This window comes from Taudactylus pleione, unplaced genomic scaffold, assembly GCF_031769625.1.
Source record: "Taudactylus pleione unplaced genomic scaffold, aTauple2 ptg000070l, whole genome shotgun sequence".
NCBI classification, from domain to species: Eukaryota; Metazoa; Chordata; class Amphibia; order Anura; family Myobatrachidae; genus Taudactylus; species Taudactylus pleione.
In genome coordinates this window covers 16,579,587-16,592,243 of record NW_028284472.1, presented here as the reverse complement: position 1 = coordinate 16,592,243, position 12,657 = coordinate 16,579,587, and the positions used below count along the sequence as shown (strand labels likewise).

The window sequence follows — 12,657 nt, the reverse complement described above, 5'->3', positions numbered from 1 at the left end:
TTTTAACAGTATTAACCAGCAGTTCTTACCATCATAATATTTTCCCAACTGTTCCTTCTGTGGCTGCTAAAGTGTTGGACATAAATCGGTTTCTGTACACAATAATGTTTGGTATCAAAAACATTACATTTACAATTACTAGTCTTATTCTATAACTTCTACACACAATGATGCCTATTCATCATTGAAGGCCATATGGCCGGATTTGTGCCATAGCAACTGAACCGGGATGATCAGCTGATGCTGATAACAAGAGTGCTAAAGCAGCCGCCAATGCAACTGAATGATTGGGTACAACCACAGTCTGAATTGCCAGCTAAGTTGGCATAACAATTGTGCCGGCCAGTGAAGGCACAAAGCAAGGGGTTCCCTGCTGCAGTCATCATCTTTGAGACAACACTAATTGCAATACAGTAACTATGGAAATAATCATTAAAAAGCGGATATGTTTCTATTGGTGTCTGTTTTATAGGACAATAATGATTATAAAGAAAAAATATATTTTTTTGTATCTTTAACAGAAGCCCTAATTGCCCCAACAGAATCAATATAAAACATGTTTGAGTAAACTGAGAACTAATAAAGAACAGGAAGTACTTTACCGCGCTCAGCCTTGGTGAATGGTCTACGTCTAGTGTATAAATTCCAGTCCCTATGTACAACAAACACTGTCTATGTATACACCAAGAGAAGCATAATTATGTTCAAGCTTTTACTATGTCATCATAAATAAAATGTATATTATTACACAAATACAAAATGAATATTCCTTAAATCAAAAAACAATGTCAATAAGAGCATGAAAAGAACGATCAGTAAATCTGTAGATATATAATATCCAAATAAAGAAAGGAAAATAAGGGGGGGGGGCGTGGCTGATTAACATGGATGGTCATGCATCTGTATCTAAAGTGAGTCGCCACTTGCCCTTGGTTATTCCTCGGATGGTTGGACTAATTGTAGTCAGGTTATGAAGTGTCCAGATGTCCTTGGAATAATCTGTTAGGGTAGATCCAGGAAAAAAGTCTAAGTTAATGGTTGCAGCGGCGTCCCGCTGATATTGATAGGTGATGGGTTTGATGGACGATCAGTGTGGTGCAGGAGCGGTGTATTGCTGCTGGATGAGATGAACTTGCACAGGGTTGAGTCGGGGGTCTCCGGACTGTGCTGTCTTACCTGACTGCCAGGTGCTCGAGTCCGTCTTTCGGAGAGACGTGCCCGGGGCCCGGCGGTCGTGGAGGTGCTACTGTCTGGGGAGGGGAAGTCACTGGTTCGGGTTTAGAGAAACCTGTCACCATGTGCCCCTGCCACTCGGAGACTTACCTGATAATCCCTGCGATCTCTGTCTCTCCGTACCAGGGTCCTGTCCCATTGCTGGCCGCGGCGTCTATTTCCTCCGTCTGCTTCCTAGTTGTACCAGTCATGTGACTCCTGTGAAGCTGGCCCTCGTCTCTGCCTAGGTCTCTCTTGTTGATAGGGTAAATGGGGTAATAATGGTGTGTCCCAACACGTTTCAGCTTGTTAAGCCTTCATCTGGGGTTGTGAATACTGTTTGTTTGTTCAGATGGGTTTATATAGGCCTTGTGCAATGTTCTTGTTGAGTTTCATTATTGGTTAATTGGTTAAATTGATCAGATTCTCTATTTCTGCTGTGCTCTTATTTCGCAGTGGCCATATTCTTGAAGCCCAGTGTATTATATGGGATAACCCGCATGTGCAGGGTTAATTGGCCATTTTGGGTTGGCCTTAGTTGATCTTAAAGGTGAAGACACATATATATATATACATAAGATGTGATAGTAAGGTAAATAAAAGGTTATATAAAGGTGATTTGATACACTCTATGTCACTGAATGATTGTTATTGCTAATATATATAGGTACACTTTACCTTGTGTATATAATAGTGGGCAATAGTTGTTATTTTTTTAATTATATTTGAATATCCTCATTTCTATTAATGTCTGCATGTATAGTTCCCACCCTCCCAAAATGGCAATAGGGGGGATGTATATCTGTATAGGGACAAAGATAATTGGTGGTAATCATAAATGATAGGGTGATGATGGGTGGGATAAATTATGTCTATCAGGGGTATTCAATATGGGAGTCAAAAGTCCATGCTGGACTTTTCCGCTCCACATCGGAGATTTTCCTGGATAAAGTATCGGGCGCGTACCCGCTTTATCCCCGTATTCAATATAAAACTACGAAAACGGGAACCTGCGAAGTGGGATTTGCAAAAAAATACAAAATTTTCCTGGAATAAATTGTAGGACCCCCCTAAAGCTGTAAAAACATGGGGGATCACTATGGCTACCCCTGTTTTTAGCCTGCAAATGAAAGTCGGGATTTAAATAGAGGCTGCAGGTGTTTTTCTCCCGACATTGAAGAAGTGTTGCAAAAGAGCACTTAGGTTTTTTATTTTAGTTTTTTTAGTGGTCCCGTCAAATTTGGGGTACATGAAAATGGGTACTAGCATATTTTAAGTCCCTAAAGTCTGTATTTAAAAATTCTGCAAATATGCACCTGCCGCATATTTGCAGAATAGCCCTGAACCTATTTCACTATTTTTAAACATTTTTTTCCCATTTTTTTTTCCAGGTGTATTCTATTCTAGAATACAGCTGCCGCATATTTGCAGAATAGCCCTGAACCTCTTTCACTATTTTTAAACATTTTTTTCCCTTTTTTTTTTTTCACCCCAAATTTAAAATTATTTTTTGGGGGTGTCCCTATTTTTTTTAAAAAACTTTTTTGACACAGTTTATTTTAAAATGACATTCTCAGGGATGCAGGCTATTTTTTTTAAGCCTGCACCCCTAAACCCCAATTCTGCACTTTTTTTCGCCACCTATTCAGTGGTGAAAAGTTATCCCCGTTTTTTTTCAAAGACTTTTCGAACCTGCAAAAAGTCTTTGAAATTAAATACGGTGTAAAACCAAAACCAGCGAAAATTACGTAATCGGTGCGAAATTATCGCAAAAAATTACTTTGGCTCCGTATTGAATACCCCTGTATGTGTTAGTTGTGACAGATGATGGACCTGATCTTGTTGTCTAGATTCAGTCCTTCTGGGGCCAATGTATCTAGTTGGATCATGGATTTGAGTTCTTCTTTATTAATGAGATGAATGTAATATCCTCCTCTCCATCTTCTTTTCACTTCTTTTATGCCAATTAATTTTAGATTTGCTGGGTTGCAGTTGTGATAATCTTTATAATGAGATGATAGGGGATGGTCTTCAGTACCCCTGTGGATATTTCGTATATGCTCCCCCATTCTTGTTTTTAGGGGTTGAATGGTTCTGCCTATATATCATTTAGGACATGGGCATAGTAATGCGTATACCACGCCCTTGGAATTGCAAGTAATTCTATCTTTGATATTGATCCTAAATGGTTAGATAATGTACCACTAGGACAATATAAAAGACTATGACGGAACAGCATGAAAGTGAGTGATTATGATATACAAAGTGACCTTTTGCAGAACAAATTTATTTCTAAAAAGTACGATCCTACAAAAAACAAGATAGCTAAGCAATAAGTGAGGGAATCAGAGAGGAAGATACTATTAGAATACAAATCCAAATCCAACAAATACCAACATGATGACACATCCATCAATTTCATAACACAGTACAATCAGCAAGCTAATCAAATAAGACGCACCATACACAAACACTGGCACATTCTCTTTCAAGATGACACTCTGGCGAATATTCTTCCGCAGAAACCCACAATTACATTCAGGAAGGCCCCAGACATCAAAATGAAACTGACTAAAAACCATACCCCTCCGACCACCCAGATACAGTCAACACTACCGTTCAGTACACTAAGGTGCGGATTTTTCCGTTGTGGGACGTGTAAAGCGTGCAAAATCACCGGATACAGAAACACCAAACCCACCACAGAGACCACGTCTCCTACTAACAATGTCATTTTCAAAATCAAAGAAAGAATTGCTTGCAATTCCAAGTGCATGGTATCAGTGGCGGGCTGGTCCGGGGGGCAGGGTGCGTGTGTAGCGCTGACCGGACGGAGTTCGGTCAGCGCTACACAAGTGACAAACACACAGCCTCCGGCTCCGGCAGCTGTGTGTTTGTTGTTAGCAGCAGCCAATGAGAGTCTGTCAGACTCTCATTAGCTGCTGCTGCGCCCACTGCGGGAGCCACTCCATCTTCCGGCTCCCGCAGTGGGTAATGGGAGAGGCGTCATGACGTCATATGACATCTCTCCCATAATGCAGAGCGGCCCAGCCCGGGAGGACAGACGGAGGAGTGGATGGCGGCGGCGGGAGCGGGGATTCAGGTAAGTGTTTTTTTTTATTTAGTTTTTTTATATTACGTGTGTCTACTGGGGGGGGTCTGGCACTACAAGGGGGGAACCACTACTGGAGGCACTGCAAGGGGGGACTACTACTAATGGGGGCAATACAAGGGGGGGAATACTACTACTGGGGGCACTACAAGGGGGGGACTACTGGGGGCACTACAAAGGGGGAACCACTACTGGGGGCACTACAAGAGGAAGGGACTACTACTGGGGGCACTACAAGGGGGAGATCACTACTGGGGATTATAACTGGGGAACTTCAAGGGGGGGACTACTACTGGGGGCACTACAAGGGGGGGGACTACTACTACAAGGGGGGGACTACTACTACTATGGGCACTATAAGGGGAGGGGACAACTACTAGGGGCACTGCATAGGGGGGAGGGGGTTACCACTGGGGGCACTGCATCGAGGGACCACTGCTGGGGGCTATATAAAAAGGGCAATACTGGGGGTACTGCATAGGGGGGAGATTACAACTGGGGCCACTATTTAAGGGGCACTGCATAAGGATTACCACTATTGGGGGCACTGCATGGGGTGTGGACTGCTACTGGGGGCACTATATAAGGAGCACTGCACAGGGGGGACCACTACTGGGGGCACTGTATAAGGGGCACTGCATAGGGGGGATCACTACTGGGGGCACTACTGGAGGCCTGCATAAGGGGGTCCTCTCCTGTGGCACATGGGGGCACTGCATATGGGCACCATGACGGGGCTGTCCCTAATCTTTATTTTTACTTTACATTAATCCCATATGGCCAGCCTCCTCCCTGGAACACTTGAGGGGGGGGGCGCCGTAGCACGCATGTTCTTCGGGCACCCTGGCTACACGCTACTCCTCTGCCAGGGCCGCCTGCATGCATTTGCCCCCCAGGCTAATAGTTGCCAGCCAGCCCCTGCGTGGTATATGCATTACTATGCCCATGTCCTAAACGATATATAGGTAGAACCATTCGACCCCTAAAAACAAGAATGGGGGAGCATATACGAAATATCCAAAGGGGTACTGAAGACCATCCCCTATCATCTCATTATAAAGATCATCACGACTGCAACCCAGCAAATCTAAAATTTATTGGCATAAAAGAAGTGGAAAGAAGATGGAGAGGAGGAGATTACATTCATCTCATTAATAAAGAAGAACTCAAATCCATGATGCAACTAGATACACTGGCCCCAAAAGGACTGAATCTAGACAACGAGATCAGGTCCATCATCTGTCACAACTAACACGTAGACATTTATCCCACCCATCATCACCCTATCATTTATGATTACCACCAATTACCTTTGTCCCTATACAGATATACATCCCCCCCATTGCCTTTTTGGGAGGGTGGGAACTATACATGCAGACATTAATAGAAATGAGGATATTCAAATATATTTAAAAAAATAACAACTATTGCCCACTATTATATACACAAGGTAAAGTGTACCTATATATATTAGCAATAACAATCATTCAGTGACATAGAGTGTATCAAATTACCTTTATATAACCTTTTATTTACCTTACTATCACATCTTATGTATATATCTGCGTCTTCACCTTTAAGATCAACTAAGGCCAACCCAAAATGGCCGATTAACCCTGCACATGCGGCTTATCCCATATAATACACTGGGCTTCAAGAATATGTCCACTGCAAGATAAGAGCACAACAGAAATAGAGAATCTGATCAATTAACCAATAATGAAACTCAACAAGAACATTGCACAAGGCCTATATAAACGCATCTGAACAAACAAACAGTATTCACAACCCCAGAGGAAGGCTTAACAAGCTGAAACGCGTTGGGACACACCATTATTACCCCATTTACCCTATCAACAAGAGAGACCTAGGCAGAGACGAGCGCCAGCTTCACAGGAGTCACGTGACTGGTACAACTAGGAGGCAGACGGAGGAAATAGACGCCGCGGCCAGCAATGGGACAGGACCCTGGTACGGAGAGACAGAGAGCGCAGGGATTATCGGGTAAGTCTCCGAGTGGCAGGGGCACATGGTGACAGGTTTCTCTAAACCCGAACCAGTGACTTCCCCTCCCCAGACAGTAGCACCTCCACGACCGCCGGGCACGTCTCTCCGAAAGACGGACTCGAGCACCTGGCAGTCAGGTAAGGCAGCACAGTCCGGAGACCCCCGACTCAACCCTGTGCAAGTTCACCTCATCCACCAGCAATACACCGCTCCTGCACCACACTGATCGTCCATCAAACCCATCACCTATCAATATCAGCGGGACGCCGTGGCAACCATTAACTTAGACTTTTTTTTGGATCTACATATACAGATTATTCCAAAGACATCTGGACACTTCATAACCTGAGTACAATTAGTCCAACCATCCGAGGACTAACCAAGGGCAAATGGCGACTCACTTTAGATACAGATGCACAACCATCCATTTTAATCAGCCACGCCCCCCCCCTTATTTTCCTTACTTTATTTGGATATTATATATCTACAGATTTGCTGATCGTTCTTTTCATGCTCTTATTGACATTGTTTTGTGATTTAAGGAATATTCATTTTGTATTTGTGTAATATACATTTTATTTATGATGACATAGTAAAAGATTGAACATAATTATGCTTCTCTTGGTGTATACCTAGACAGTGTTTGTTGTACATAGGGACTTGAATTTATACACTAGACGTACACCATTCACCAAGGGTGAGCGTGGTAAAGTACTTCCTGTTCTTTATATAATTATCACGAGAGGAAAGGCAAACGCTCTTTACCAGCAGCACTCCCAAACAACTAGAGTTTTACGATACAAGTCCATTGCGCAGGTATCCAATATATTACTATCTGAGAACTAATAAAGTTATTCCTGTTTAAACTGACACGCCAGAGAGTCAAATTTGAATTCTAAGTGAAAGAAATGAGCTATTATTCATATATACTCAAAACACTAACTTATATTTCAATCCCGCACCAGTTACATGATCTTTAATCTATTATATATGAAGTCTCATCTCATTGAAAATGTTTTTAGGGATAAAACCCCTAGAAATGTCTTTATAGTACAATGAGGTGCTCACTAAAACTCTTAATAGATTATACGAACACAAAACAGAAAAAAGGAAGAATTATTGTATTAGGTGCACTAGAGACATACTGTAGGTATATAAACAATTTTAAAACATACATTTTATTGATATATATTAAAATAAATTGGGAATCAACATAATGGCGAAGTATTATATGATATTGAATTCCCAATTTATTTTAAGCTATATAAATAAAATGTATGCTTTTAAATTGTTTATATACCTATGTCTCTAGTGCACCTAATACAATAGCTCTTCCTTTTTTCTGTTTTGTGTTCGTATTATTCATATATACCCCTACACAATTGTGAATCTAGGGCCTGAGTCAGCAAGGATCGAAACGGCGATCGTGGTTACGATTATGCACGCAGTCTCTCTGCAATGATATGCTAATCCACTGCGATCGCTATGCCGTCACAACACAACATAAGGACGCCCACCTTACCTTACACAATCCGTAATACTTAGCAAGACTGCAAAACCATCGGTGACATGGAGTACCATCGCAGCCTCACCCACACTTGCACAAGCTCTGACCTTACTCAGGAATTGTTAATCTCAGCACACGCAGTGAAAGCCCAGGCTGTGTATGACATCGCAGTGGCTAATTTATGCACGCCCCCTGTAACAGCCTCTAATTGGATCTTGTACGGTATATTATGGCCTGTGGTTAGTTTGTCAACAATCAGTACGTTGCAGCGCCTCAACAGGACGGCCCCTAAAACCGCGACATCATGATGACGGCTCTGGGAAGTAGAGCGCAGGTCACACCTCAGTAGTTACAGCCCTGGTACGTCGACACTGACGTGGTTGTAAGCTACTTAAAGCATTTTAACAAGGTTGATATTAGAACTTTAAATATACTGTACTTTAACATCATATAAAACATTTTAAATAGCAGTAGAATCGCATTGGTATAATGGTGCCGGCATTGTGGTGTCGATATAGTCAATGTCGACATATTGACTGTCAACCTCCATTATGTACATCATGTTACATTGGCCTGTCACAGGAAATAAATCATATCTTGCGTGTTGGTAAGTATGGAAATCAAAAAAGGGTGGTATCCTAGTCCAGGGGCGCTGAGAGGGGGGGAGCGGGTACAAATTACCCGGGCCCGGGCCCGACACCACCCCCCCTCCCTCACAGCAGCCCTTCGCGACGCTGAAATTTTTTTTTTTCCCGAAGGGGGCGTGGTCATGCCTCCCGCGATTAGGCCATGCCCCCTGTTACCCGGGCCCGCCGCGGCTCTTGGCGGGCCTGTCCTAGTCATCTGCTTTTGACCAAGACATTATAGCTTTACTTACAGTATATTACATTTTACCAAATTTCTGAGCCTATGTATTAAGCCTTTTTTCCATATAATTATGTAGAAACTGCAGTTTCTGAATAATTTTAATCTCCTGCAATAGGCCTAATTAGCGCTGCAGACCGCAGTCCCCATTATTATTAATAGGGACTGTGGTCTGACCCCTATGTAAAAAAGTTTGGACCAGTCGGTTAACACCATTCTCAGATGGTGTTAACCGCTTAGGCCTATGAAGGCATTCTCCTTACGATCCCTCTCCCGCAGCCTCCGCCCAGCTCCGGTAACTGACAATGGGACAGATGTATGAAGCTGTGGAAAGTGATAAAGTGCAGAGTGATAAATGACCAACCAATCCGCTCCCACCTCTCATTTTCCAAACACAGCCTGTAACATGACAGTTGTGAGCTGATTGGTTGGTCGTTTATCACTCTGCACTTTATCACTTTCCAGAGCTTCATACATCTGCCCCACTGTGCCATAAAGTGAAAGACTCCTCCAATGTGGCCAGGATGTAACTCACGGGGATGGTGGTTCTCGCAAACTGCTGTTCCTCCAAGCTACATTTAGTACACAGAGGAGATATGGACTGATAATAATCTTACTGAGCATAGTATTCAAATCAAATGAAATCGTAGGCAGCATAGAGAGCAATGGAAATGTTCAGCGTAATTTTGGAATACCACGGGTATGCGCGCTCCCGATCCAATTTAAAATAAGTGGTTGCGGGGTTTTCAGCTCTGGGAGCTGAAAACCCTGCGACGCGAGAAAAAAAAAATACTTCACTTACCTGGCCGGGGGTCTCCGCAGCTCCCGATGGCCTCCTCTCCATCTTCTCACTAGAGAGGGGGCTGCTGGGATCCCCGGAGGCTGCTGGTAGGCTCCAGGGGCTGGTAGGATGGGCAAAGGCTACTGGGATATGTAGTTCTCCCAGCGCCCATTCTGGGGGGTAGGGGCAAAGAGACACGGGGGGGGGCACACACCGGGAGTCACACACACACTCACTTATACACACACACTGACACACTCACCCTGCAGCAGAGGACCCGGCTTCCGGCGCTGGATGAAGAAGGAAATGCAGAAAACAGCGCTGCAGATGGTGATTAATCATGGACTAATTAAGCTAATTGGATACTTCCATTTGCTTAATTAGTCCTCAGGGGGGTGCCGCACGGGTCCCAGAGCAAGTCCCAGTGATTTTCCACAAAAGTAAAGAGTTTGGAAAAATCGCACTTGCTCTGGAGGTGCATGAAAAAAACCTCAAGGGGCACAAAAATTTTAAAAAACCACGCCCCTAATTGAATAGCAATAATCCCGCATCTGCAGGTAAAACCTTGCAGGTGCAGGATTTTTGCAATTCACCCACCCAATTGAATATGTCCCAAAGTATCTGACATTCAAGCTCTGTCTTCTCTTCTGCCCGATGTCCGCAGCGTTCCCTTCAGAGTCAAGATTAGGAGGCAGAACCTGGAAGAAGAACAAAGAGACGTGGAAGAACTGAACACATGGAGACCGGCCCAGAGGTCATTTCTCTTTGATCCACCTGGAAATGGGAAAATAAAACTGGAACAAGGCACGCTGGCAAGACTATAGTTGAAATATGTCACCTTTATGCAGCTTATTGTGTTTTTACTTTACGCTCACAACTTAATTTTACTAATATAAATACAATCTGCATTTATTATTCATTAAGTAAAAGTGAGACATTATATTACAGTAATTCATTGTAAGGACATTTGTAGTGTAATAATTATGGTTAATACTGTGCATTGCCATTACAAGTACTAACGATCACCAGTCACTTACAGTTCTTCAGCACAAAGAGGCAGTGGCGTCCCTCCCCGCGGTGTCACCTGGTGCGGGGAGGGACGATATGCCGAAAAGGGGGAATGGTAACGCGAGGAGGGGCGTGGCCATGCAGCTGGAACCCCCATGCCTATTACTTGGGGGGACACCCGGGTGTGGACCGGACCCCCGTGCCTATTACCCCTCGGCGGGTGACACCCAGGTGTGGACCACACACCCCACAGCCCCCTTGTGGCACCAATGCAAAGAGGCTAATCATCTACTAGTTACCTCATTTGTTTCGTGCATGGTTAACTAAAGTGGACATATCCCTATTCCTCCCCAGGAAGAGCGCAAAGTGCCTCATGCCTCATTCATTCTGTGTTGATTCATAGGCTGCGTTCGAATGAATATTAGCTCAGCACACAAAATGGCTGACTCTGTGTTGCCTAGGAAGGGTTGGCCCCACCAATATGCCAGATAGGTGGCCTCGTAGAGCACCAAACTGAGGACGCCTAGTGTTCGGTGGTTTTAGGGGGTATGGTGCCTGTCTACTACCGCCGTGCTGCATCAGGAAAGGGGCAGTGATAGGGCATAGTACTTACAGGCAGCTCCTTCCTGCTCTTTCTTTATGGTGAGACACCTGGGGGTCAGAGCATGTGATGAGTGCTGACAGGAGGATCCCAGCACACATGCTTCTCTGACCTGAGTAGAAAGGCGGGGCTATACTAGCTTACTCAACTCTTCAGTTCAGGCAGCATGGAAGATGAGGGAACTGCTGGAGGCTCCACATCAATGTGAGAGATGGTGATACTACAGGGGAGCACATTGCTTGTGTCCCCCACTCTGTCTGTGTGTGTATATATCTCTATGTGTAACCCTGTCTGTATGTGTGTATATATCTCTATGGGTAACCCTGTCTGTATGTGTGTATATATCTCTATGTGTAACTTTGTCTGTATGTGTGTGTCTCTATATGTAACCCTGTCTGTATGTGTGTGCATGCCTCTATATGTTACCCTGTCTGTATGTGTGTGCATGCCTCTATGTGTAACCCTGTCTGTATGTGTGTATATATCTCTATGTGTAACCCTGTCTGTATGTGTGTGTATATCTCTATGTGTAACCCTGTCTGCATGTGTGTGTATGTCTCTATATGTAACCCTGTCTGTATGTGTTTATATATCTCTATATGTAACTGTCTGTATGTGTACATATGTCACTCTCTATATGTAATTGTCTGTATGTGTGTGTGTCTGTTTATGTAACCCTGTCTGTATGTCTCTATATGTAACCATCTTTATATGTGAGTATGTCTCTACATGTAACCCTGTCTGTATGTGTGTGTATGTCTCTATATGTAACCCTGTCTGTATGTGATTATATACTGTATCTCTATGTGTAACCCTGTCTAAATATGTGTGTATGTCTCTATATGTAACCCTGTCTGTGTGTGTGTATGTCTCTTTATGTAACCATCTGTATGTGTGTGTACAGTAGTATCTATATGTAACTATCTGTATGTGTGTGTACAGTATGTATCTATATGTAACCATCTGTATGTGTGTGTACAGTATGTTTGTATATGTAACTATCTGTATGTGTGTGTACAGTATGTATCTATATGTAACTATCTGTATGTGTGTGTATGTCTCTATATGTAATTATCTGTATGTGTGTGTGTATATGTCTCTATATGTAACCATCTGTATGTGTGTACAGTATGTATCTATATGTAACTATCTGTATGTGTGTGTATGTCTCTATATGTAACCATCTGTATGTGTGTACAGTATGTCTCTTTATTTAGCTATCTGTATGTGTGTGTATGTCTCTATATGTAACCATCTGTATGTGTGTACAGTATGTCTCTATATTTAGCTATCTGTATGTGTGTATGTCTATATGTAACTATCTGTATGTGTGTGTATGTCTCTATATGTAACTGTCTGTATGTGTGTGTATGTCTCTATATGTAACTGTCTGTATGTGTATGTATTCTGTATATGTAACCCTGTCTGTATGTATGTGTGTGTATGTCTCTATATGTAACCCTGCCTATATGTGATAGGAATGTGAAGATAGCGCACTGATGTGCCAGCCAATTTATGAACGGTTAGTGGTAATGACCATTCTGACAGTTGCAGCTATCGATTTC

General features: G+C 43.2%; 1 protein-coding gene across 1 annotated transcript in view; it reads left to right on the top strand.

Annotated features, from left to right (window-relative positions):
* Positions 1-10,391, top strand: part of SPATS1 (spermatogenesis associated serine rich 1) — a 39,308-nt gene extending 28,917 nt beyond the window's left edge. The window contains exon 7 of the mRNA XM_088467369.1: positions 10,148-10,391. Within this exon, the coding sequence (XP_088323495.1) occupies positions 10,148-10,307 (160 nt within the window). The 3' untranslated portion in view covers positions 10,308-10,391. The remainder of the gene's footprint in view (positions 1-10,147) is intronic.
* The last annotated feature ends 2,266 nt before the right edge of the window (positions 10,392-12,657 follow it).